The 25585-nt window shown below is 37.4% G+C and overlaps 3 protein-coding genes across 3 annotated transcripts in view; 2 read left to right on the plus strand and 1 right to left on the minus strand.

Moving 5' to 3' along the window:
- Positions 1-292: 292 nt before the first annotated feature.
- Positions 293-3618, minus strand: LOC126379532 (phosphatidylserine decarboxylase proenzyme, mitochondrial). Its single transcript, XM_050028322.1, has one exon. It carries the CDS (start codon positions 3445-3447, stop codon positions 2308-2310), a length of 1140 nt encoding a protein of 379 aa, XP_049884279.1. The 5' UTR covers positions 3448-3618; the 3' UTR covers positions 293-2307.
- Positions 3619-4183: 565 nt separating this feature from the next.
- On the plus strand, positions 4184-12692 carry LOC126379380 (uncharacterized). Its single transcript, XM_050028111.1, has 3 exons — positions 4184-6002; positions 7096-7911; positions 8742-12692. The coding sequence occupies exons 1-3, from the start codon at positions 4320-4322 to the stop codon at positions 9204-9206; spliced, it is 2964 nt and encodes a 987-aa protein (XP_049884068.1). The 5' UTR covers positions 4184-4319; the 3' UTR covers positions 9207-12692.
- A 1334-nt stretch (positions 12693-14026) lies between these two features.
- Positions 14027-25585, plus strand: part of LOC126379363 (cytoplasmic FMR1-interacting protein) — a 31139-nt gene continuing 19580 nt past the window's right edge. The window contains exons 1-10 of the mRNA XM_050028079.1: positions 14027-14312; positions 17689-17825; positions 19996-20175; positions 20930-21111; positions 21854-21981; positions 22265-22362; positions 23043-23147; positions 23777-23862; positions 24648-24768; positions 25340-25531. Coding sequence (XP_049884036.1) covers positions 14237-14312; positions 17689-17825; positions 19996-20175; positions 20930-21111; positions 21854-21981; positions 22265-22362; positions 23043-23147; positions 23777-23862; positions 24648-24768; positions 25340-25531 — 1305 coding nt within the window. The 5' untranslated portion in view covers positions 14027-14236. The remainder of the gene's footprint in view (positions 14313-17688; positions 17826-19995; positions 20176-20929; positions 21112-21853; positions 21982-22264; positions 22363-23042; positions 23148-23776; positions 23863-24647; positions 24769-25339; positions 25532-25585) is intronic.

Genomic DNA, 25585 nt, shown 5'->3' on the forward strand with positions numbered 1-25585 from the left:
CGTTTGACCGCTTTTATTGATGACGTCACAGGGTAGTATTTCCATACAAACTCCAAAGAACACTTTCGTTTTGACGTTTCGTAAAAAGTATCTCATTTGACTAGGTTGTCAAGAAGCCTGTTAGATATTCTCTATCATTACCATCAGGCATAGTCGAGCTAACATACCTGGCCAATATAAAAAAAAAAAAACTTTTAGGCAGATAAGACCAGACTACAAGATAGAACAATTTGAAAAAGAAAAGCACCCAGTGTCCTTACTATTAAAGAGTTTTTGCAATGGAAAGATTCTCACTTTGGGAACGTTTCTAATAATGGCACTTCACCAGTGTATGTATAGAGGTAATGATTTAGCAGAATCTTATGTTTTTCATAAATATTTGCTTTAAAAAACGTATACTCATTCTCTAAAAGTACTCTTTTTAATATTCTTCTTTAAAAACCTTTTAGGTATGCAAGTTTGTCTATAATACAGTTTAAAATCTTTCATAATAAGCTTTGCTTGTTAATAAAATATTGATAATTTACAACGAAAATTTATATTTTTTTACTATTGCAACACTAGTTAATTTGTAAATAGAATAGAAAAACTATGGATAGTTCACTTTTTGAAGTACCCACATAATTTTTCGTGATTTGGTTTTATGAGATCTTTTTAGGTGTTGTGTTGTTAGTTATAGGCCTAGGAGTAATATTTTTCTGATAGCATTCTAATTGGAAAGTCCCTCTCCAATCGACGTTCCCTAAAATCACCATAAATGGCGTTGTTACGTTTTTTCTTCGTTTAAACTTCTTCCAGACATTGTTTTTTTTTTTTTTTAAGTTATTAGCATTTGTATTTGTATTTTTATTTTATTTTTTTACCTTAATGTTACCTATTTGACATACAATTTTCTAACGTTTATATTGAAAAGACATTTCATTACAATATATTTGTTAATTTTCTATTTTGATTATATTGAATGTTATTGTAATTTATTTAATAATTTTATTTGTAATTTAATAATCTGTTATGTTTTAAATTCGTATACCGAAAGGTGCGACATAGTGCGACATATATTATATTGTAACAACTCTTTTACCTATGTTGACGAATAAATGAATTTGAATTTGAATTTGAGACATATGCATGTTTTATCTTTGTTTTTGGGTGCAAATGATGACCCTTTTTATTACACCAAGGCAATCCAACTGCCCCCCATTATTATTCTGATCAAAATAAAGAGAAACAATATAGGTAAGTACCCAGCAACATCATTCTATACATATTGTGATCCAAATACCAGTAGCGCGCGCACTAAAGACCATTAATACTATCTCCGTACTCCATACTGACATCGATCTATTTACGTGTTCGTTAACGAAATTCACAGACTTAGTTGTAAAACTCTTGAGTTTATAATATTTAAGTAAAATTGCATTACATAGTTGAATTGGGATTGCCTGTAATGACTATGTAAATTGTGTATAAATAAATAAATAAATAAATATCAAGCAACAATTCGTTTTATATATGCTTCTGCCATTACATTACATTTTTGAATAATTATGTACCCCAGCAATGAGAAAATAGGTAATTATCACGTTAAAAGTGAACAACGCCATCTATCGTGTGTTTGGGAAATGTCAATTGGGAAGCCCCTCATGATAAAATTATTACTTAATATAAAAAAGTGTACCATAGTAAATATAAACTCTTTCAAAATACATGAGGACTGCCTTTATGTAGGAAATTACTCTACAAAAGTTGCCATACTACTGGGTTCCAACCAATCTCATCTCACTGGAAAAGACCTTAAAATATTGTTTCAAACTATCGTTAATTAAAGTCATGATAATTAAAAACTTGACAAAGGTCTATGATCAAAAATGACATATTTATTCACATCAATTTTCATGTTCATATTTATTTGGGCAGAAGCTAGAGGGGAAACCACTGCTCTATTTTAACCTAAAAAAGTAGCATGGAGAATGCTACACCGACAAGAGCGTGGCTCTTATATTAGTGATGATTTGTTCAATGTAATTCCAGTAGAAAAGTCGTAAATAATTTATATTTTATAATCTATCATTCTATCTAGGACATATTTTCAAACCCTGATGAAGCACTTATTGTATAGTTTGCATACAAAACACTAGTTTATATACTTCTGGACAAATCCTCACATATTTTTTTGAAAAATATAAATATCTATTTACAATATACATCCAATATATAAGCGTCAAATCCTCCCACTCACAGTATGAGGCTGACTAAATAGAAAACCAATGCTACCTGCATTATGTCCAACAGATGATTCGTAACAGGTCATCTGGCCTGTTGCTTCGCAGCCGCTGTCAAAGCCTGACCAACCAAAACACGGTCACCGGACCTCATTTCAAACTTAAAGTCTTTCGGTGCCTCGAACAGTAGAATAATTGTGCTACCCATGTTAAACTGTCCGAATAACTCCCCTTTATCAAACTTAACTTTGCCTAATTCTGCTTCGTCAACTCTACCACGCTTTCCTTTCGTATTCGTCCTCAGTTCTGGGTCTTTATAGACTTCTATCGACCCAACATTCGTTGCTCCTACAGCTGTCATGCTGAAGAAGCCATGCTTCCATTCTCCCACATAAACGGCTCGTTCGTTCATTGTGAATAGACCTGGGATGAGCTTCGCCATCCAAGGGTTCACAGACAACAATTTCCCAGCAAAGTGACGTCTAAACGTAGATGTCCATTCGCATGGCGAATGGAAACGGTGATAATCACCCGGTGCTAAGTATATGATGATCTGATGAAGTATATTTTCCTTGTCTTTTAATAGAGACTTGTAATAATCATTGTCTTTCTGTTTAGACCACGTATTTTCACCTAAGAATTCCTCTAGGCTGTACGTGACTCCTTTTACTTGTTCAATGCGGTCTGTGCTCGCCGGGCCACAGTTTAGCACTACTCCATCGCACGGTGAGACGCAAGGGGTGTTCGCTATAATCCTCACACCATCTTTCAACGGTCTCGTGAAGAAAGCAGATAGACTTTTGTAGTAGGTAAGGTCACTAACAGCAGCTTCACTTAGGTTCACGTTGAAGAGTCTCGAATAGGTACCGTACACGAAGCCCCTGACAGACGTCGGGAGTTCGCACTCCGCCACTTTCCCCCACAATCGGCTCGTAACACGGAACGGAAACATTTCGTAAAATCGAATCTCGATTTTCGATACTTCATAGTTAATACTCTGTCGTATGTAACACCACCCGACGTACATAACACTCCCTAACGGCACCCAACGCGTGAAAATTGCACGGAAATTCATCCATTTCGTCTTCTGTAATTGCGTTGTCGAAGCCTTTGTTTGGTTGAGCACAGTCGACGTTTGTCGGAAGGGCCTGTGTGGCCGCAACCTTTGCTTGAATAAAGGGTTTATGACTGGAAGGCAGCTACGAATGCGCGTCGGTGGAAACATCTCGCACCCTGCTACCTTCCGTCTGGTTTAAAAATAAAATATTTATCGGATTTGCTTTCGCGGATTGGTTTAATTGCGCGTAAACGCGAACGTCCGACAGCAAGGCCGCAGTAGAAAAAATGCGAGGGCGTTCTGACTGAACGCGTACACTCGTAATCCAATTTGATTTATCAAATCACAACTGACACATGTCAGTCAAGTCCACAACGGCTGTCAAAAATGTCTGACGCACATTCAGAAATCTTTTTTCGTTTATTTTACCGGATAAATATGAATTCTTTTAACTTATTGTGTAGTGGCGCTTTTCATTCTCACTTCTTGTTATATTATATAACAAAAGAACATTTCATCATCATAGTTTATACAATTCTGACGAATTTATTGCGAGAACTAAAATAATTAAATACATAGGTAACAAAAAAAAAAATCTATAAATTCAGTTTCAAAACGTACAAAATTACGACCACAGATAAACAAATAATTAATAGTGTTTTAACAGTTTTTATCCGATTATTATTTAATTTGTATATTATTATAAATTAAAACATTGATTTTAAATTAAATATTCTTTTGTTACAGTTCCATTCAAATGCCTGAATCTTCTTTCCGCGTACTATAAATAATAGTCATACAAATCATTATTTTTAAGGATGATTTTTTAAGAAAGTAATCGATATCATGCATCGATGTTCCGGTAATTACCGGTTTTAAATCTAAAGACTGGACACTAAACTGTTTTTTTAAGAAGAGCAATGGCCGTCGTCCGCTGGCTCTCAAACCAGTTTTCACTTAATTTAGCATGAGCTTAGACGTTAAAAGATCGTTTTGTTTTTTACTTTTGTTATTTTGTTTCTTACTATTTGAATCATCTCATGTCGCGCGATGGAAGTATTAGAGAAAAGAGCGTTGAGAGTTTCGTGGCGAGTGTTGATGATCGAAAGATTGTTGTGGACATCGATGATCCCCCGACTGAAGTGTTCAGAGGCTTCGAGAAACAGCCTACGGTGGTTCTGGGGCGCCTGGATATCAGTCCTTGCGTAACTCCGACGCGAAGGCCAATATTAAAGAAAACAGAAACGCCGGTACTAAGCAATTTCGTCAATAGAATATGTTCTGTAAGCGTCCTGAGAGACAACTTAGAGGAACTAAAAGAGCTGTTTTCTAAAAACCCTGAGCTATATAACAGTCCAATGACCGGCCCAGACCGAGTCATGGGCCTAAAATGCAAGATCTGCAAAAAAGTATATTCCAGTGAGAAAAAATTGCAGAATCACCAGGAAAATAAGCATATGGTGGTGTACAAGCCTAAAAATACGAAGCGGGTGTCTTTTTCTGACAAAATAATCGTCCATCAAGTCAAAGAGTACCATAAGTGTCGGAAATGCCCTAGAATATTCGAAAGCTACAAGCTTTTGAGAAGTCATATGAAAGATCAGCACAAGAAACGGAAATGTTACATTTGCAATTACTGCAATAAGAAATTTGTTGACCGAATGTTCTTTAAAGTACATATAAAGCTCCACTGTGAAGTATGCGGGCTTCTTTTACCGAATAAATCTAAGTATCTCGATCACAAGCGTAACGTTTGCCGGGTTGTGAAGCTGCATACTTGTAAAACATGCAACATATCACTCTTTAAATTCATGGATTTGAAGGACCACAGCTACGAACATGTGAGTACATGTTACGTCTGTGATATCTGCAAGGATCAATGCACAACCAAATGTGCGATCGCACACCATATATACTATTTACACTCAAGAAGACGCAAACGACGCAATCCCTGTTTGTATTTGACACGAAAATTGGGCAGTGAGAACTTGTATCTGTGCAAGTTCTGCGAAGAAAGCTCCATAGACAAGGAACTAATAGAAAACCATGTGGAGTCCCTCCCGGATTTGACTAACCGAACTATGACCGGTTATAAAGACTATTATTTCTGTGACCAATGTCTTAAGAAATTCAGTACAGAACAAGATATGCTGCAACACAAATGGACACATTTTTTGAAAACTTCGGACAACTCTCAGGTACGGTTACCCGATACCCATGAAGACCAAGAAACAAAGACTGTCTTTACCGTTAACAATAGAAACCGATGTAGTTCTAATAACAATTCTAATTCAATACTAAAGAGAGTGTTAACCAAAAAAATGGCTATTCCTCGGTTAGCATCCACGAAAAGGTTTTACAATGTACGAAATGAGAAGATTCCTGAAAATTTTCAGCCGAGAGTAGTTTTACAAAGGATGCAGGTGGATGAAAAAGTGGCTGACATAGCCTTTGTAGACGTGAACTGTATTGACATGCTTAATCAAAAAGTGTGTCAGCCTGAAAATAGTGTTGTACCCAATGAAACGGTTTCTCTACCATCTGAGACTGTTAATGAGACAAAAGAAACAGTGTCTCAACTAAGTCACAGTGTTGATGTAGCGAACGGGACAACAAAACAGGAAACTCATAGTGTTGATATGACCAATGGAACGGAGTCTTTACCTGAGCGTATTGTAGACCCAGTTACAAAGAAAATAGTATTTTCTAAACACCAATGTCAGGTATGTATTAAATGTTTTATTACACATTATTTTATGAATTAAAATTACGTTATTATTTAATTTTAATTTTATTTGCGAATTGAATTATTTTTATAACATTTTATTGTATTTTAAATATTAAACTATTTATTTCTTCTGTCAAGTCAAAATCTTTTTCAAGTATGTATATTGTATATATAAATAATCTGGCGTATTTTTTTATAATTTAAATCTAAATATAATGATAATCTTTGAATAAAGATTTTGATTTGATTTGATTTTTGATTTGGTTTTTACATTGTATATAATTGGTATTCAATTGTATCTGTTTACCCCGGCATATAGGCGTGAGTTTATGTATGAGTGTATGTCTGATTTCTAAATGGCATAATTCAATTCAATTTTCAATTATTTATTGCATTCCATGCAATGGGGTGTTACATAGGCATAAAAACTATAACATTGACCCTGTAGGGAAGAGAGGAAGTGAGTGTGTTCAAATTCCCTATCTATGAAATAACTTGTAATGTATATCTACATTAATTTAAAAGATGTGTTGCTGTTGCAGTTTATTGTCATTATTCCTCCCCAGCTTTGCGAAATGACGTTGTTTTAAAAATGTTTATCCATCACGATTACTTTGAACAATTCTGATATCAATTTGTAATGAAATTTTGACATTCTTCTATCGTGTGGGTTGTGAGGTGGAGCACCAACCTCAACAACTCTGGTGTCAGGGTTACTATTGAGCCGCCAAAGGCCATAGCTCTTGTAACGACTACCTGCATCAGTAAGTAGTAACCGGTACCAACGGCTTAACGTGCCTTCCGAAGCACGGGTCATCTTACTTTCAACCAGGTGATCAGCCTGTAATGTCCTAACCAAACATTTTGACATTGAATATAACATCTTTCGACGAAATGATGTCAATGGCTGGAAACACTAAGACCTGGACCAGATTCGTAGATAACAAAAAAGAATGGAGAGAAATGGGGAGGCCTTTGCCCGAAGGCACACAGATTGGTTATTGTAGATCGTAGATTAAGGAAAAACTTTAAAATGTTACTTCTATATCTGAAAAAACGCTATAAATAAATAAATAATACCTTTCCAGATTTGTCACAAATACTATTACAACAAGTCGGGATTGAAAAGTCACATTCAGTTAGTACACCAGGAGAAGTTCGGATGTAGCCTTTGCAGTAAAGTATTCCGTTGGTTTGGGAAATTTAGCCAACACAGATGTGCGCAATATGGCCTCGCGCAGCCCATATACATCCCAGCATCAAATGGCAAACCAAATACCACACAAATAAACCCAGTCACAGAATCTAATTCTATTTCAAATGCAAGTCAAAATGAAGACACGAACCCATCCGATTTTGATATTCCAGCACCCATAGTTGAAATGACTGAGTTTGAAAACGAACTTAATAATCAGTTTGAAAAGAATGACTCCTCAGATTTGAATTTGCAAGAGATGTCAGACTCAAATGTACATGAGTTACAGAGAGACTCAAATGTACATGAGATACAGGGAGTCGCAAATATACAGAAGACACTGAGAGTCCCACGTGTATTAGAGATAAAGGCAGTCTCAAATGTACTGGAGATACAGGGAGTCTCAAATGTACAGGAAATACGGAGAGACTCAAATGTACATGAGATACCGAAAGACTCAAATGTACATGAGATACAGGGAGTCTCAAATGTACAAGAGATTAAGAGAGTGTACAATGTTAATGAGAAAATACCAGACAGTTTTCAACCAAAGGTAGTGTTATTAAGAATGAGTGTTGATAAAATGGTAGCCGATTTCAAATTATTTGGGGCCGTTGGTGTCTATACCCATTGTGACTGCAAGTGTAAGGGGCATGGCAAAAAGCGAGCGCCACCGAAAAAGACAATTATATCGAATCATCAATGCCAGGTGTGTATTCTTAAGTTTTGCCTATCTTCCTTTTTATTTACTGATTATGCTGCATTAACACCGGTACATACGAACGTGGCTCACCTCTGCCTACCATTTAAGGAATACAGGCGTGATGCTATGTTTAAAAAAAGAGCAGTTCGCGATATTTATAATGTGCGTCGTCGGGATTCTTTAAGGGAACTGTTTAAAGAAATAAATATACTGTCGGTCGCAAGTCAGTATACTTATGAAAACATTATGTAAGTACGTAAAAATGTATCTCTCCTTCCGAGAAACTGTGAAAGGCATACTTACAATACAAGGAATTAAAATAAAATTGCTAATCAAAATTCTAGATTAAGTAACTTTAATTCATCTTTTTTGGGGTTACGTATACGTTTTTACAATAAAATACCAGATAATATTTGAAATTTAAAACTCATGTGAAGCTTACTTTATGTAAAAAGCTTATTATAATATTATCTAAATGATAAAAATGTCTGGTATTAAATGGTTCCTCTAGTTATTTAATAACTTGTAATGTATACTCAATGATTTAAAAGATGTGTTGCTGTTGTAGTTTCTTGTCATTTCTTCTGCTCACCCTCAGCCATACCACCTCGCGAAATGACGTAAATTAAAAAATGTTACATTGACCTTCAACTAGTATATCCATGATAATTACGTTGAATAAATGATTCTGATTTCTGATTATGTTGTAGTTCTTAATAATAATAATAAAGTTTATTTAAGTATAACACATTTCAGTGTCTCCTGTACATTTGAGTCTCTCTGTAACTCATGGTCATACAACACTAAACGCTAAATACTTCTGTATTTTTTTTCAGCACTGCCATAAGTATTACTCGTCGAACTATTGCCTCAACCGGCATATTGAGACGATGCACGGTGGCTACGACAGTCTCCAATGTAAGGTCTGTGAGGAGGTGTTTGTGTGGCCCTCGCTTCTCCAGAAACACAAATGCATCCGAGTCCACGTCCCAGATATCCCCTTTGACGACGCCAGACCAGAAATACACTTCGACAATTTCCACGACGTACCAAGTCGATCCCTCGACACGAGACATCCAGAAATAACCGGAAACTTTGACGACTTGAATATTTTAGAGAGTGACAATTATATGAATTCTGTAGATTTTGAAATACCGGAGCCTATAGTGGAACTGACGGAGTATGAAAATAGTTTGTCTATGGACAAATGTCCGGTGAATCGAAGTGTGAGTGACAGACTTCAACCGTTGCAGCATTTAGGTTTCAAAATTGTGACGCAGGAGGTACCTATAGAGTTCTAATAAAAACTATAGATATTATTCCAACACCCATATTCTAAGATTGGCTCCAACCTTGGAGGCGACCTCAAAGCCTTGGAACTCGGTTTAAAATCTATATTCTGTGGCGCCTCAACCTTAACTCGGGTTTACTCCAGTAAAGCGCGACGTCATTATTTTCGTATTATTATGTTGGCAGTACGGAATACTCGACTCCAGTGAGAAGTCCTCAAGTCGAGTAAAATACTAAAATGCTCAGCTGAGGCCGAGTCGAGTGGAGGAAGATTCGAGTTCACTTAGAATACGGGTGTAACACCCTGTATGATAAATTACACTGCCTCTGCCATTTAATGATGCATATTTCTATGCATATTTCTATAAAATCCAATGCAAAAAACAAAGTCGCCATCTGTCACAGAACTTTCGAATTTGTTTGCCTATATTTGTAGAATCAATATTCTTTATACAGTACAAAGTACCTACATAATAATTTAACTTAAACAGTACATTACTATTATTTATTACATTAAATATATTTTAACCTCTTAAGGCCTCTTAGTGACATCGTAACGAATACTCAGAGGGATGATTCAGACCATGATTCTGAGTTAATATCAAGTGGAATTTTCCGTCGCAAAATTCATGTTATTTTTTTAGTTTTTTTAAATTATTTTCAATTCTCTTTTGCGATGGATAATTCCACTTGATATTAACTCAGAATAATCAGCTGAATCATCCCTCTCAGTATTCGTTACGATGTCACTTACACCCCATACTAGTACATACAGTAGCCATACAAGTAGGTATGGGTGTTAGTGACACTGTAACGAATACTGAAGGGGATGATTCAGACCATGATTCTGAGTCGATATCAAGTGGAATTTCCTGTCGGAGAACTTATGAAAATTTTAGAGCTTATTTAAATTATTTTCCATTCCATACTTTTGCGACGGAAAATTCCACTTGATATCAACTCAGAATCATGGTCTGAATCATCCCTCAAAGTTTTCGTTACGATGTCACTAACACCCTGTATAGCGGCTGGCATAAAAGTCATCAGCATCAAGCTATCTTCATTTTAGGACTTCGTACAGACAGCTGCAAGTTGTCTGACTAATTTAGGCCCTGCCCACCCCAAAAGGGATTACGGGCGTATTTATATTTTTGTGTATAAAAGTATTATTTCATTTACAAAATGTGATTTTGTGTCTCATTTATTGTGTAATCTCATTGGTGGTTTAAATGCGCACATTGCCTTATTTTAACCGACTTCAAAAGAAGGAGGTTATGTAAATGTTACATAGTAGTGTATAGGTGATCATTTGTTGTAAAATTAGGGCTGGAAATGCAGATTATTAGCGTAAGTTATTACAGTATGCCGCGCCGGCGCGATGGTGCTGATTACGGCGAAATAAACTTTTTTTTTATTTGACAGTTTTAATAATAGAGTTGTCCCTTACTTTCTGTAAGTACAAGAAAGAGATAGAGCTAGTTTTGAAACTGGCAGCTATATTAAAATTAAGTTTGTGTGTGCCTGAGTCGCAGATAAATTATAGACGGGTGTTGTCTAGCGCACGCGTTCCCCTCTGCCGAAGGACGTGAACGATCTGTTCATAATTAAAACACATAATAACGGTCACATTGACATTTATTTATTTATTTATTTCACTCACAACAACTATCTTTACAGGATAACCTAATGCGACAGAGTTGGGGACTTATTGATACATATTTAAAATTAATCATTAATTATTTTTAACTAGCAAAATATACGATTTCCTTAATTAAGTGTAACAGATTACACTCATTGCTATTTTTGCGAATTCACTCTTGGAACACGAAAACAGATCCACTCTCCCGGCTATCTCGTTTACTGTGCGCAAGGTTCGAACAAATGATCTTGAGGGCAGTCTCGAAGCTGAGATTAATTTATTAATACCACCCTTAGAATAGAGGTCATCTTAGAATAGGAGCCAGCACAAACTCCCGTTTATAATTTCGCTAAGTTTTATTTTTACCGACTTCAAAAAAGGTGTCTTCTCACTTCGACCGCATTTTTTTTTCTTTTTCGCTTATGAACCGATTTTGATATTTTTTTTATTGTTATGTTTTATCGTTATAAAAGGCTATTCTGGTTTTATTTAAAATGTCTTGAAGCTGTATTGTTTTTGTACAGTTGAATTCTCCCGCACATAGATTTACTACTGTAAATCAATGAAGGCTTGTGCCTACCTTTTTTTACGTGATTTATTGTAGATTTGCCGCAGATGGCATTAACTAATTGGCAGGAACTGTGTCCATGAGTGCGACATCAAAAGTCTGTTTTAATGTTGATTTTGGTGCTAATTATTGTAAACACCATCTAATTTGATTTTAAGTTATATCTGTCATTTTGTTATCCGCCGAAAAGGAAAGGGACGGGGAATAGACAAGCATAAAATTTATGGAACACACGTCAATTTTAAGCACAAATCTAAAACAACAGTCTAAAAATTAACACAGAGTTAATTAGACAGCACGTCATACGGTTTGCATACCAGCAGATACCTATTTAATTCGCCCGAGTTATTCATTCATTTACTCATTCTTCCTAAAATTAACAGCTGTCTATTACCCGTCCCTTTCCTTTTCGGCGGATAAGAAAATGACACGTATAACTTAAAGTAAAATTAGGAAGTGTATGCAGGTATCCGGGTCTATGTCTGTTATCCATGAAATTTGAAGTCAATACTGAACAGCGCCATCTCTGTTGTTTTGGGGAATGAAGCCAGGAAAAAGTCCCTCATTAAGTAAGTAAAAAGGTTTCCTTCATTACTCTGCGATACTACAGTAAAAAATAATAATAATAAAAAGTGTTTATTTCTTGTATTCAAGCGGTATACCGCGGTTTATCATATCCAGCTTACGACATCGTATCAACAGTGGCTGTAAGTTGTCTTTGGGTGATACCAGACCAATCGGTCGATCGACAGCATCGATCGATGGTAGAATAGAATAGTCGACGTCGATCGATAGTTTCTACCAGACCAATCGATCGACCATCGATCGACGGCATCGATCGATGGTAGAATGGAATAGTCTACGTCGATCGATAGTTTCTACCAGACCAACGGATCGATTATTGTCATCGCCCGGCAATCGATTGATTACTTAATCGAACAGTATCTGTCGATCAATTAAAGTTACCAGGCCAGTCGATCAACTTCGATCAACGTTGATCGATGCCGTCGATCGATGATCGATCCATCGATTGGTCTGGTAGCACCCTTTGATTACTTGTGGCTCTGCGCTCTGCCCACCCCATTAGGATTACGGGCGTGAGTTTATGTATGTATGTATGTTCAAGCAGTATGAAGTTATGAGGCAACCCCAGGAAGCAAGGTTAATGCTTGATTTGGATACAGTATTCTGTGAAAATATGTAAAATTTATTATGTTGTAAAACAAGTTATTATTTTTGAATAGTATAAATAAAACAATAAGTACTAATAAAGAATGTACATAACCACGAGTTGGATTTTCATTTTAATACACACGGTGTTAGTGACATCGTAACGAAAACTTCAGGGATCTTCTTTGCGAGTCGATGGCGATCGAAACTAAATTTTTGCTGACCAATAAGGGGGATGATTCTGAGTATTCAGAATTTTCCGTCGCAAAAGTTGGAATTGGAACTGAAAATAATTAAAAAAACACGAAAATTTTCATGAATTTTCCGACTAGAAATTCCACTTGATATCAACTCAGAATCAGGGAATCCACCCCCTCAGTATTCGGTACAAAATCACTAACACCCATATCAACTTGTATGGCTGCCTGTATGCACTGGTGTAAGTGACATCTCGTAACGAATACTTAGAGGGAAGGTTCAGCTATCAAGTGGAATTTCCTGTCGAACTCAGAATCATGGTCTGAATCATTCCCCTTAGTATTCGTTACGATGTCACTAACACTGTATGTGCCACATACGAGTTATTGAAAAAAAACCATAAGTAGTACCTAGTCTTTGTGTAACTTTTTGTTTTGGTGCAATAAAGTATATTTGTATTGTAGTAGTATTTGTTTTTTTTTTACTACTAAGCAGGTACTTTTTTTTTGACGAAAATACTGGAATTCAATATCATTACCGTAAATCGAAAAATATCCCAAGAATCTTTTGTCATTTTTATCAAAAATCCAGTTTTTTTTGGGTCTTACGTAAGTTGGCGTAAGTTCTAGCTGGATATATCCATAGATTGCATATCATAGATCTGCATATTTACATCTAAGTTGATTCCCTGCTTCGAAAGGCACGCGTTGGTCCCGCCTGGCTACTGGAGCAGCGTGATGGAGTTGGCTTCATATCCCCTCCGCTTGACCTATAAGGGAGGCCTATGCCCAGCCGTGGGCCAAATAAAAACTTAGCGTGATTTTGTACAATAATAATTAGGATGGCTAGGTTTGAGATTTTGGAAATAAGTCTACTATATATAGACTAAGAATCTGAACTGTACTTAAAGCCTATAGCGTCGCGTCCGCGGGACTTATTTCGTGGCACGTAATGTAATTTGTAATAACCCTCCTTTTAGCTTCACTGCAGCCGGGTAATAGCGATTCGTTTCTGAACTGCATTATCGATAAAAAATATTGGTATCGATTCAAATATTTAAATAAAATAATTCTTTTACTAACATAAATGTAGATTGAACAATTAATTATTTTCAGTTTTTGGTGGATTTAGGAACATTATTTATTATAGGTCTTGGAAATATTACGACAAGTTAATACACAAAAACCGGTAAATATGAAAAAAAAAATACTTATGTAGTTAAATGACATCACTAACGCAAGTGTTTTGCTGTCAAATGGTCGTACAGTACTGTTTTTCGGAAAGTCAATATTATTATCAGTTTTCTGATTAAATATATGCTGTTAGCTAATTAGCAGTTACTAATATCTATATTACGTTGAGTTTTTACTAAAATACGTTTGTATATAACTCGTAAACGTTGATTTCTCGCTTCCGGTGTGGGGGGTCTGTTTGTCGTATTTTATGTGATTTTACTGTTTTAAAACATGTCTGTGAGTGAAAAAGTGTCGCTATCGGACGCTTTGAGCAATGTTGATGTTTTGGACGAGCTCACTTTGCCTGGTAAGTTCATTTTGGTGTTACTTTTCTATGTACTTATGAATCATGTGAAGTAGGTGTGGTGGCTTGGACCCCTCCGACATTGTTGCCCGTCGCTAGATAAATAGTAATGCTGTTAAAAGTGAATTGCAAGCAGTGTATCGACAATATTGATTAATTACATTTGATTTATTCATATCATATTCGTAGGTATGTTTTAAAACAACTAAAATAAAAAAATAATATAAAAACATAATCAAAATCTGTTTATTTTGTCACAAACAATATAAAAGAGCTAATAATAAATGTTAACATCTCAATTATATATATACATAAACTCACACCTATTTACCATCAGGAAAAAAAAATAAAAAAGAACCTAATAACCAAAATAAAAAAAAATAATAAAAAATAATCTTAATCTAATTAAATTAATTAAAGAAAAAATATAATTATTATTTTATTTAATTTGTGTATTACTACTTAATTCCATTATTAATCTATATATTAATTATGTCATAATGCCCTTATATTTCTAACAATATACCTACTCAATTCATAAATAAAAATCAAGAATAAGTCGAATAGCAAAATAGTCTAGTTTTTTTTTCTAGATTTTATAATTTATCTTTGACTCAGTCAAATACTATATTTGATAAAACAGAAAAGAATATCAGTTATAGATATATAAATTCACACCATACCAAATACTGAGGGGGATGATTCACCTTTAATGTATGTAAAGGAGATCATCGGATTTCGGCCCAGAAGTCAAAGTGCCGGCCAAAAAATAATTTTGCTATATTCCGTTAGATCTTATCAGTCTGAGTATTTATTATTATGGCACCAAATCTGTAGGGTCAATATCTTAGGTTTTATTCGAATTAAAAGAACTGTATTTTTCATACATTTTTGGTGAAAATGTAAAGTGCCGGCCAAGTAACTAAAATGGTATATATCCTTAGAACTTATCCGTCTGAGCATTTAATACTATGGCACCAAAGCTGTAGCGTCAATATTTTCGGTTATATTCGAATTAAAAAAAAAACTTGTATTTTTCATACATTTTGGTGAAAATGTGAAGTGCCGGCCAAGAAACAATATTGGTATATCCCATTAAAACTTATCCATTTGACCATTTATTATTATGGCACCAAACGTCTATGACCATTATTTTGGCTTTTATTGGACTTTACGTTTTAGTTTCTATGTGAAAAGTGCCGGTCAGCAAAAAACACATGTCAAAACTATCGAGAAGATACCTGTAAACATTATTCACTATAACAATAATCGTGTATGACCATTAGTTTGGCTGTTGTTGGATTTTTAAAATCTCGATTTTTTATTTATTTTGTTATAAAATAAAATATGACAGGCGCGTTATTTACAGGATCGTCAGAATTTCTATTATAATGACATTAAACGTTTATGCCCACTATTTTGAACTCAATTAGATTTCTCAAAAATCTGGAGTTTTCGTACATACCTACACTTTGGCGAAAAAAGTTTTGTCTGGCGATAATGTAGGTAAAGGCGTAATATCGTGGTCGTCTTTGGACACATTTTTATAAATCAAAAATAGGTTTTTGTTTGACCACTATCTCACCTGATGGTGTGTATACGCTTTAGAAGCTTATTTTTTTTTTTTTTAAGAAAAGTGAGGTACTATGCTATATCGGCCGAGTAGCACCAGGACATTGTGATCGGCATACATGCAAAGTACAACTGCCCGACTCCTGTCTTCCCTAACAGCTACTTCAGACGTCATGCCAAAATACGAGTTTCGTCACTAGATGGCAAGCTTATCTTTGGAGGGTGGTAGATGGTGATCTACGGTCAAGATGAATTAATACCATAATTCAACCTAAACTTACGCCGTAACGTTGAGGCGAATGCAAAAACTACAACCAACGTCGTATCTAAAATCAGATAGTATTAATATAGAAGTTCATCTAACGACACACAAAACAAAAACACAAAGTATTTATTTGACTGATAACTAGTCATTGGGAAAGCTCTGCTTGTTGTCATTGTTAAAATGTATATAAAAGAAGATTTTTTTTAAAGTCCAATAAACGCCAAAGTCGACATTTGGTAATATAGTAAAAAAATACGTTTCAAGTCGTTTACCAAAAGATTTGACTTATTTTGTTTCGCTGGCTGACATTTTCCCACTTGAACGAAAACGGAAAGAGAGACGAATAAAAGTCATAATAATGGCCAAAAATGTTTAGCGCCAGATTATTAAATGTTCTTAAGGTCCTTTGTAATCCGCTGTACCGCAATTTTTGCCCAAAGAACATTATTTTTAAACAAAATAAATAAGAAATCAAGATTTTTAAAATACAATAAAAGGCAAACTAATGGTCATGCACGTTTGGCGCTATATAAAAAAATGTTAACAGGCATCTACTCGATACTCTCAATATGGTATTTTTGCTGGTCGGCACTTTTCACATTTGAACTAAAACTTAAATTCCAATAAAAGTCAAAATAATGGTCATAGATGTTTGGTATCATATTAAAAATATTGAGAAGCAACTATTAGACAGATTTCACGTATTTTTTTCGATGGCCGGCATTTTAACATATTAACCAAAACGGAAAGTCCAATAAATGTCAAAATAATAGTCATAGAAGTTTGGCGCCATACTAATAAATGTTCTAACGGTTCTTTGTAATACACCTGTATACCTCTTTTTCCCAAAGGACTTAATATTTTTTTTTAGAAAATGTATGAAAAATCGAGATTTTTAAAATCCAATTAAAGTCAAACTAATGGTCATACACGTTTGGTGTCATAGTAAAAAATGTTCAGAGCAATCTACTTGAAAGGTTCGACACATTTTTTTTCTCTGGCCGGCACTTTCAAATTTGGGCCGGCGAAAGTATGGAAAGCCGATGATCTCCTTTCACTTGATACTAACTCAGAATCATGATCTGAATCCCCTCAGTATTCAGTACAGTGTCATTTACACTCTGTATACAAACCATTAAACTGTAGCTGCTTGTGGCTACGTCAATGATTGTGTGAGCAAGAATGGTTAAATGCAGGGATGTTAGGGAGCTCCGTAACCATAACCGAAACTATCGGATATCCGATATAAAAAAACACCCATAACCGAATCCGAAATAAAAGTTTCGGAAAAATGGGTGACCACAAAAAAACAAGTTTTCATCTCGAGCTCCTCCGTGCTTCGGAAGGCACGTTAAGCCGTTGGTCCCAGCTGCATTAGCAGTCGTTAATAACCATCAATCCGCACTGGGCCCGCGTGATGGTTTAAGGCTCGATCTCCCTATCCATCCATAGGGAAGGCCCGTGCCCCAGCAGTGGGGACGTCGATGGGCTGATGATGATGATGATGAACATACTAATATTGTGTACCTATAAAACCAACAGATGAGCAGCCGTGCATCGAAGCTGCTCCATGCTCCATCCTGTACCAGGCTAACTTCGACACGAACTTTGAAGACCGTAATGGCTTTGTCACCGGCATTGCTAAGTACATTGAGGAGGCAACCGTTCATGCCAACCTGGTACGTATGATAGAAGCAGCTTACAATGTTTATAGAATAGTAATAGTAATTTGCCTTTGCGTTTGGTTCCATGCATACATTTACTACTACCGTAGATTGAACATCAGCTCAAATAGTGGGACGCAAACTTACTGTTAATATGGCGACGTTGACAGTACTTTACCTCAGTAGGCGATTAGGCGCCGAACTGGCAACACGGGGAAGTGCGTGGTAAAAACTTGCAAAATTACAAGCTTGAAGCGAAAAAAGAAGGATGGAACATCATATTTCTAATAAGTAATGACATTGTGCATGTTATCATAGTATAAACATTTTAATTTTCGCAGTGAAACCCACCGAAATTATTATTTTAGTATAAAATACACTGAAACAAGTACTCCCGGTCAATCCGAGTCGCAGTATAACCCGACCGCGTTGCGAAGCACCACGCGCAATATACGTAATAAGATGATACGTACTTTCTTAATTTGACACGATTTTATTGACGAATGAATGACGAAACTGCTATGTACGAATGTATCGCTATGAGATGGTGGCGCCATCACACTCGCGTCAGACAGAGTACTGCGGGGCGGAACGCAAGAGGGAAACCACCCTATTATTTTCTCCCTAAAAAGTAGCATGGAGAATTCAAATTCAAATTCAAAAATATCTTTATTCAATAGGTAACATAGTTACACTTTGAATCGTCAATTTTACACAACGAACGTCTCATCCGCCTAAAACTACTGCAGCTTCTCACAACCTGTATAGCCGGGGAAAAGAAGCTGCAAGAAAAACCTCGGCACAGGGCCCTAGACGTTCTTTAAAACGTCTAGGGCCGGTATACAATTGAGTAATTTAGCTGCCTAATATCAGTTCTCAGACAGTTAATCCCATGCATTCATATCTTCTAAATAATCACTAACTTTATAATAACCTTTTTTGTAAAGTTTTTGTTTAACTACTGTCTTAAAACAGTTGAAAGGCAAATTCTGAATGTCAATGGGAATCTTATTGTAAAAACGTATACATTGCATTGAATGCTACACCGATAAGACCGTAGCTCTTAAATTAGTGATGATGAAGACCTGTATAATATACCCTATTACATACACATACATAAACTCACGCCCGAAATCCCTAACGGGGTGGGCAGAGCCACAAGTAATCAAAGACAACCCTACCCTAAAAAAACCCAACCCCCCCCTGAATATACCCTATTACGTTGAATAAATGATTCCAATTTCTGACAACTATCTTGGTTATATATTGTTTTAAGTTTACGCGGTTATTATTATAATTAAAGCACATAATAACGGGTTCTTACGGGTTTTAGGGTTCTACCTACTCCACTCCAATCTCATCAGTCATCCCGTGATCATGGCACTTGCAACAGTGTCGAAATATCGGGTTGGATTCCCCATTTAAACGCGGTAAGAACCCGTTAATGGTGCTTCTTTCTTCTATCGTGTGGGATGTGAGGTGGAGTACCAACCTCATCAACCCTGGTGTCAGGGTTACTATTGAGCCGCCAGAGGCCCCTGACATGGCTCATGTAACGACTACTTACTTACATCAGTAAGTAGTAACCGGGACCAACGGCTTAACGTGCCTTCCGAAGCACGGATCATCTTACTTTTTAGACAATCAGGTGATCAGCCTGTAATGTCCTACTAACCAAACTAGGGATCACAAAGTGATTTTTGTGATATGTCCCCATCGGGATTCGAACCCGGGACCTCCGGATCGTGAGCCCAACGCTCAACCACTGGACCACGGAGGCCGTTAATTCCTGTAAATACCATCTAATTTTATTTTGTTATATCTGTCATTTTCTAATCCGCCGAAAAGGAAAGAGACGGGTAATCGACAAGCATAAAATTTATGGAACACACGTCAATTTTAAACACAAATCTAAACCAACCGTCTAAAAATTTTACATCAGTCAATAACCCGACACAGTTAAGTAGACAGCACGTCAAACGGATTGCATACCAGCGACGTACCTTTTTGATTCGCCCGGGTTATTCATTCATTTACTTATTCTTCCTAAAATTAAGAGCTGTGAATCATCCGTCCCTTTCCTTTTCGACGGATATGGAAATGACGGATATAACTTAAAATAAAATTAGGCGGTGTCTGCAGGAATCGGGGCGATTATGTGCTTTAACTATCTTGGTTTACTCAGAACGAGCTGCTGGAGGAAGGCAACGCTCACGCGGTGATGCTGTACACTTGGAGGTGCTGCAGCCGCGCGATCCCGCAGCCGCGTTCCAACGAGCAGCCTGACCGCGTGCACATCTACGAGCGCACCGTGCAGGTGCTGGCGCCGGAGGTCGACAAGCTGCTGCAGTTCATGTACTTCCAGGTCCGTACCGTAGTGTTGTTATCTTAGTGGGTGTTCTAACGGCCTCCGTGGTCCAGTGGTTGAGCGTTGGGCGATCCGGAGGTCCCGGGCTCGAATCCCGGTGGGGAGACAAAAATCACTTTTTGATCCCTACTTTGGTTAGGCATTACACACTGATCACCTGGTTCTCCAAAAGTAAGATGACCCTTCTATAATAAATAATTTATATTCTATGAAAAAAAAAAAAAAAAAACATAAAAAAGTTAATTCAGGTAAAGTCTACGACACATATACATTTACAACATTAAAATATACACATCATCATCAGCCCATTAACGTCCCCACTCCTGGGGCACGGGCCTTCCCTATGGATGGATAGGGAGATCGGGCCTTAAACCACCACGCGGGCCCAGTGCGGATTGGTGGTTATTAACGACTGCTAATGCAGCCGGGACCAACGGCTTAACGTGCCTTCCGAAGCACGGAGGAGCTCGAGATGAGAACTTTTTTTTTGTGGTCACCCATCCTATGACCGGCCTCTGCGAAAGTTGCTTTACTTTAACAATCGCAGACCGAGCGCGTTAACCGCTGCGCCACCGAGCTCCTCACACATTACACACACACACATACACACAAAACATAAAGGTAGGGTGCCGCAGTTCACCAAAAAAGGCCAGGGTTCAGTGAAAATTTACAACATTTACAACAGGCAACACTGATTTTCAACCCACGCCGATCGGCGGTGGTGTCTATTCTATATCTTCTTCATCCCCAGCGCAAGGCTATCGAGCGTTTCTGCGGCGAAGTCCGGCGGCTCTGCCACGCAGAGAAGCGGCGCGACTTCGTGTCGGAGGCCTACCTGCTGACGCTCGGCAAGTTCGTCAACATGTTTGCCGTGCTCGACGAGCTCAAAAACATGAAGAGCTCCGTCAAGAACGATTACTCTACCTACAGGAGGTGGGTCTTCTTCACTTTGCTCGTGAAAACCGACGACCGAATAAACCTAACCTAACCGACCTAATTGCTCTAGAGCAATAAGGCCGCCCAAAGTGTACTGTATTCATGTGTGTCTGATTGCTGAAATTTTAGTTTTGTGCAGCAAAGTATATTTGATTTGATTTGACCGAAGTGACGGTCTATACTTCCTATCTTTGGTCGCCTGGAAGAAATTCTATAATCATTTCGTGTTTTGACGTATAGTAAATTCAAATTAAAAAAAAATATCTTTATTCAGTAGGTAACATAGTTACACTTTGAATCGTCAATTTTACATAACGAACGTCTTATCCGCCTAAAACTACTGCAGGTTCTCACAACCTGTATAGCCGGGGAAAAGAAGCTGCAAGAAAAACCTCGGCACAGGGCCCTAGACGTTCTTTAAAAAAAAAAAAAACATAAAATATTGGTATACAATTGAGTAATTTAGCTGCCTAATATCAGTTCTCAGACAGTTAATCCCATGCATTCATATCTTCTAAATAATCACTAACTTTATAATAACCTTTTTTGTAAAGTTTTTGTTTAACTACTGTCTTGAAACAGTTGAAAGGCAAATTCTGAATGTCAATGGGAATCTTATTGTAAAAACGTATACATTGCCCCCATTGTAAAAAGTAACTGTTTTGACTAGTTGGAAACTTGCCTGTTTATATTTGACCTAGGAAACTGCTCAATTGTTAACACTGTTAATGTGTACCAGGGCCGCGCAGTTCCTGAAGGTGATGTCTGACAGCCAGAGCCTGCAGGAGTCACAGAACTTGTCAATGTTCCTTGCCACGCAGAACAAAATCCGGGACACTGTCAAGGACGCGCTCGAGAAGATCAATGGTACAATACAATTAACATAACATAGCATTATATAGCATAACATGGCATAACATAGCATAACATAGCATAACATAGCATAAAATAGCATAACATAGCATAACATAGCATAACATAGCATAACATAGCATAACATAGCATAACATAGCATAACATAGCATAACATAGCATAACATGGCATAAACATGTGCTCAATCTATTTCCCAACGGCCTCTGTTGTCCAGTGTTGTTCAGTGGTTGAGCGTTGGGCTCACGATCCAATTTATTATTAATATTCTCCTTCCAGGGTACGAGGATCTGCTGGCGGATGTGGTCAACATCTGTGTCCACATGTACGAGAATAAGATGTACCTCACGCCATCAGAGAAGCACATGCTTGTCAAGGTCAGACATAAGAAAAATATCAGCGCCTTTCTGAAAAAAAAAAATTGCATGTGTATAATATTTTTATGTTTTGTTAACTTTTCTTTCTTTTAACTTGGTTAATTTTAATTAAAACACATAATAACGGGTTCTTACCGCGTTTAAATCAGGGATATGAGACTCCCGATATTTCGTCACTGTTGCAAGTGCCATGATCACGGGATGACTGATGAGATTGGAGTGGAGTAGGTAGATCCATAATTTTCTACGTGTAAGACCTTACCTGCTTCGAAAGCTTTGAGGGATGATTCAGGCCATGATTCTGAGTTGATATCAAGTGAAATTTTCTGTCGGAAAACTCATGAAAATATTTGTGTTTTTTAAATTATTTTCTGTTCCACACTTTTGCGACGGAAAATTTCACTTCATATCAACTCAGAATCATGGTCTGATTCATCCCCCTCAGTATTCGTAGCGGTGTCACTAACACCCATACCTACTTGTACGGCTACTGCATGTATTTGTACGCGGTGTAAGTGACATCGTAACAAATACTGAGGGGGATGATTCAGCTCATTATTCTGAGTTATTATCAATAATAATAATAATAATAATAATCAACTCAGAATCATGGTCTGAATCACCCCCCTGAGTATTCGTTACGGTGTCACTAACATCCGGTATTGTTATTTGCATTTCAGGTGATGGGGTTCGGCCTGTTCCTAATGGACTCCGACGCATGCAACATTAACCGTTTGGATCAGAAAAAGAAGATACGACTCGACCGCATTGACAGAATATTCAAGGTAGGTATTCCAATATATTATTATTGCTTGATTTATACAGGGTGTAAGTGACACCGTAACGAAAACTTTGAGGGATGATTCAGACCGAATCATACCATGATACTGAGTTGATGTAATTAAAAAAAAACACTAAGATAAATAAATAAAATTGACATGAATTTTCTGTCGCAAAAGTATGGAACGGAAAATAATTTAAAAAACACTATAACTTACATGATTTTTCCGACAGGAAAATTCCACTTGATATCAACTCAAAATCATGGTCTGAATCATCCCCCTCAGTATTCGTTACGATGTCACTAACACCTTGTCTACTTGTATGTACTTGTGTGGGGTGTAGTGACATCGTAACGAATACTGAGGGGGATAATTCAGCTAATTATTCTGAGTTAATATCAAATGGAATTTTCCATCGCAAAATTATAGAATTGAAAATAATTAATAAAAAAAAAACACAAAAAAATCATGAATTTTGCGACGGAAAATTACACTTGATATTAACTGAGAATCATGGTGTGAATCATCCTTCAAAATTTTCGTTCCGATGTCACTAACACCCTGTATTGTTTTTTATATATTTCTTTTTTATCTTTTGTAGTGAAATAAATTATCTTTCATCTTATTCGCAGAATTTGGAGGTGGTACCTCTGTTCGGCGATATGCAAATAGCTCCTTTCAACTACATTCGGAGATCCAAGCACTATGACCCTAGCAAGTAAGTGACAAATTCAAATTCAAAAATATCTATTCAGTACGTAACATAGTTACACTTCGAATCGACAATTTTTACATAACGAACGTCTCATCCGCCAGTGCCGTAGCCCTGTTGGTTAACGCTTGCCTCTCACTTTGAGGTCGCAGGTTCGAATCCAGTACAGGCGTAAACCAAAGATTGTCGAATTCATGCTTGGATCATAAAAGATGCGGTGAAGGAAAACATCGTGAGGAAACCTACTGTATTGAGCTGGTTTTCCCTTCGCGGATTAGGTCAGACAGGCAGTCGCTTCTGTAAAAAACCGGACCTGTCAATTCTTCAGGTTAGGTAAGCGGATCCTGTGAAAAACGGGACAATGCTACGGAGATGATGAACGTCTCATCCGCCTAAAACTACTGCAGCTTCTCACAACGTGTAGCCGGGGAAAAAGAGCTGCGAGAAACCTCAACACAGGGCCCTAGACGTTCTTTTCTCTCTTTATTTAAGAGCTGCGCTCTTGTCGGTGGAGTAATCGCCACCGCTGCCCCAATCGCCTTCCGTTCCGCAGTACACCGACCAATTTCTCAATCGGTGATGTTCTAGCTAGAGCCCTACCAGAATCCATTTCCTCGGCCTCCAACCAGTACTGATACCGCTGCTGCCCGGCATCAGGAGTGCGCTTTTGAAGTAGCGGCGCCTACTCGCTACGTCACATGATCGTCGTAGAACCTAAGTAGCATTTTATAGGTTAGCCCGTCCCAGTGAGCTACCCACTACGTTCTTTTAAAGAATGCATTTCGTTCCAGATGGCCGCTGTCCTCGAGCCCGACCCCGCTGTCTCCCCAGGCAGACCTGATGGTGCACTTACCGCAGATCAGGGAGGAACACCAGAACTACATCTCTGAACTGGCTCGCTATAGCAACGAGGTAAGCTTACCCATAGAAATAAGCCATCATTAAAAGCAGCATTACGAGCGTGGCGGACCCAACTAGTTGGCCAGCTAGTTCCGCCCACATGCAACAGATGGCGCCACATTCAATAATGCAGTCCTGAAACGCGCTATCGAAGTTTGCACAGCGAGACGCATATATAAATGATTTTTTATATACCCTCTCCGCCTGTTCAACAGGACAAATTAATTTATCTCTGTTAAAATATTTCGTTCTCATTGTAAGTGGCTATGTGTAGTTTTTTATGAGAATAAAGCTCTTTAAACTGAAAACATCAAAATTATATTTATATCTATCTTATGAGCCATGAGTGTACTTAGGAACCGTCCACAGTTTGGGCACATTACCCTAACAAAAAGTCGATATTAAAATTTTATTACAAACCAAACAAATGCAAAGTCATAAACGTCATTCAGCCTACCTTAGCAGACGTTTTTTAAACACAGCCTAAGTCAGTTCTCGGCAGTATTGACTATACTATCGTTAGTGGTTGTAAATCGACTTAACCGGCAATTATGACTATATCTTGAATTTTCTCCCCACACAGGTCACAACAACGTTCAAGGAAGCAGGCTCGGATACAGAGAACAAGGCGGTCACAGAGCTGTGTCTGCGAGGCCTACAGCTCCTGTCTCGCTGGTGCTGCGTGCTCACCGAGCTCTGCTCGTGGAAGCTGTTGCACCCTACCGACCACACCGTCAACGCGCGCTGCCCACCTGACGCCGAGGAGTATGAGAGGGTAATATATGTCACTATTGCCGGACGGTCACTTTCTGGATGGTCACTATTGCCG

Source organism: Pectinophora gossypiella, chromosome 29 (genome assembly GCF_024362695.1).
Source record: "Pectinophora gossypiella chromosome 29, ilPecGoss1.1, whole genome shotgun sequence".
NCBI lineage: Eukaryota > Metazoa > Arthropoda > Insecta > Lepidoptera > Gelechiidae > Pectinophora > Pectinophora gossypiella.

Coding starts and splice junctions, on each gene's coding strand:
- LOC126379532 (XM_050028322.1), bottom strand. CDS start 3,447: ATGTTTCCACCGACGCGCATTCGTAGCTGCCTTCCAGTCATAAACCCT.
- LOC126379380 (XM_050028111.1), top strand. CDS start 4,320: ATGTCGCGCGATGGAAGTATTAGAGAAAAGAGCGTTGAGAGTTTCGTG. Junction 6,003..7,095: donor TTTCTAAACACCAATGTCAG/GTATGTATTAAA, acceptor ATACCTTTCCAG/ATTTGTCACAAATACTATTA. Junction 7,912..8,741: donor TATCGAATCATCAATGCCAG/GTGTGTATTCTT, acceptor ATTTTTTTTCAG/CACTGCCATAAGTATTACTC.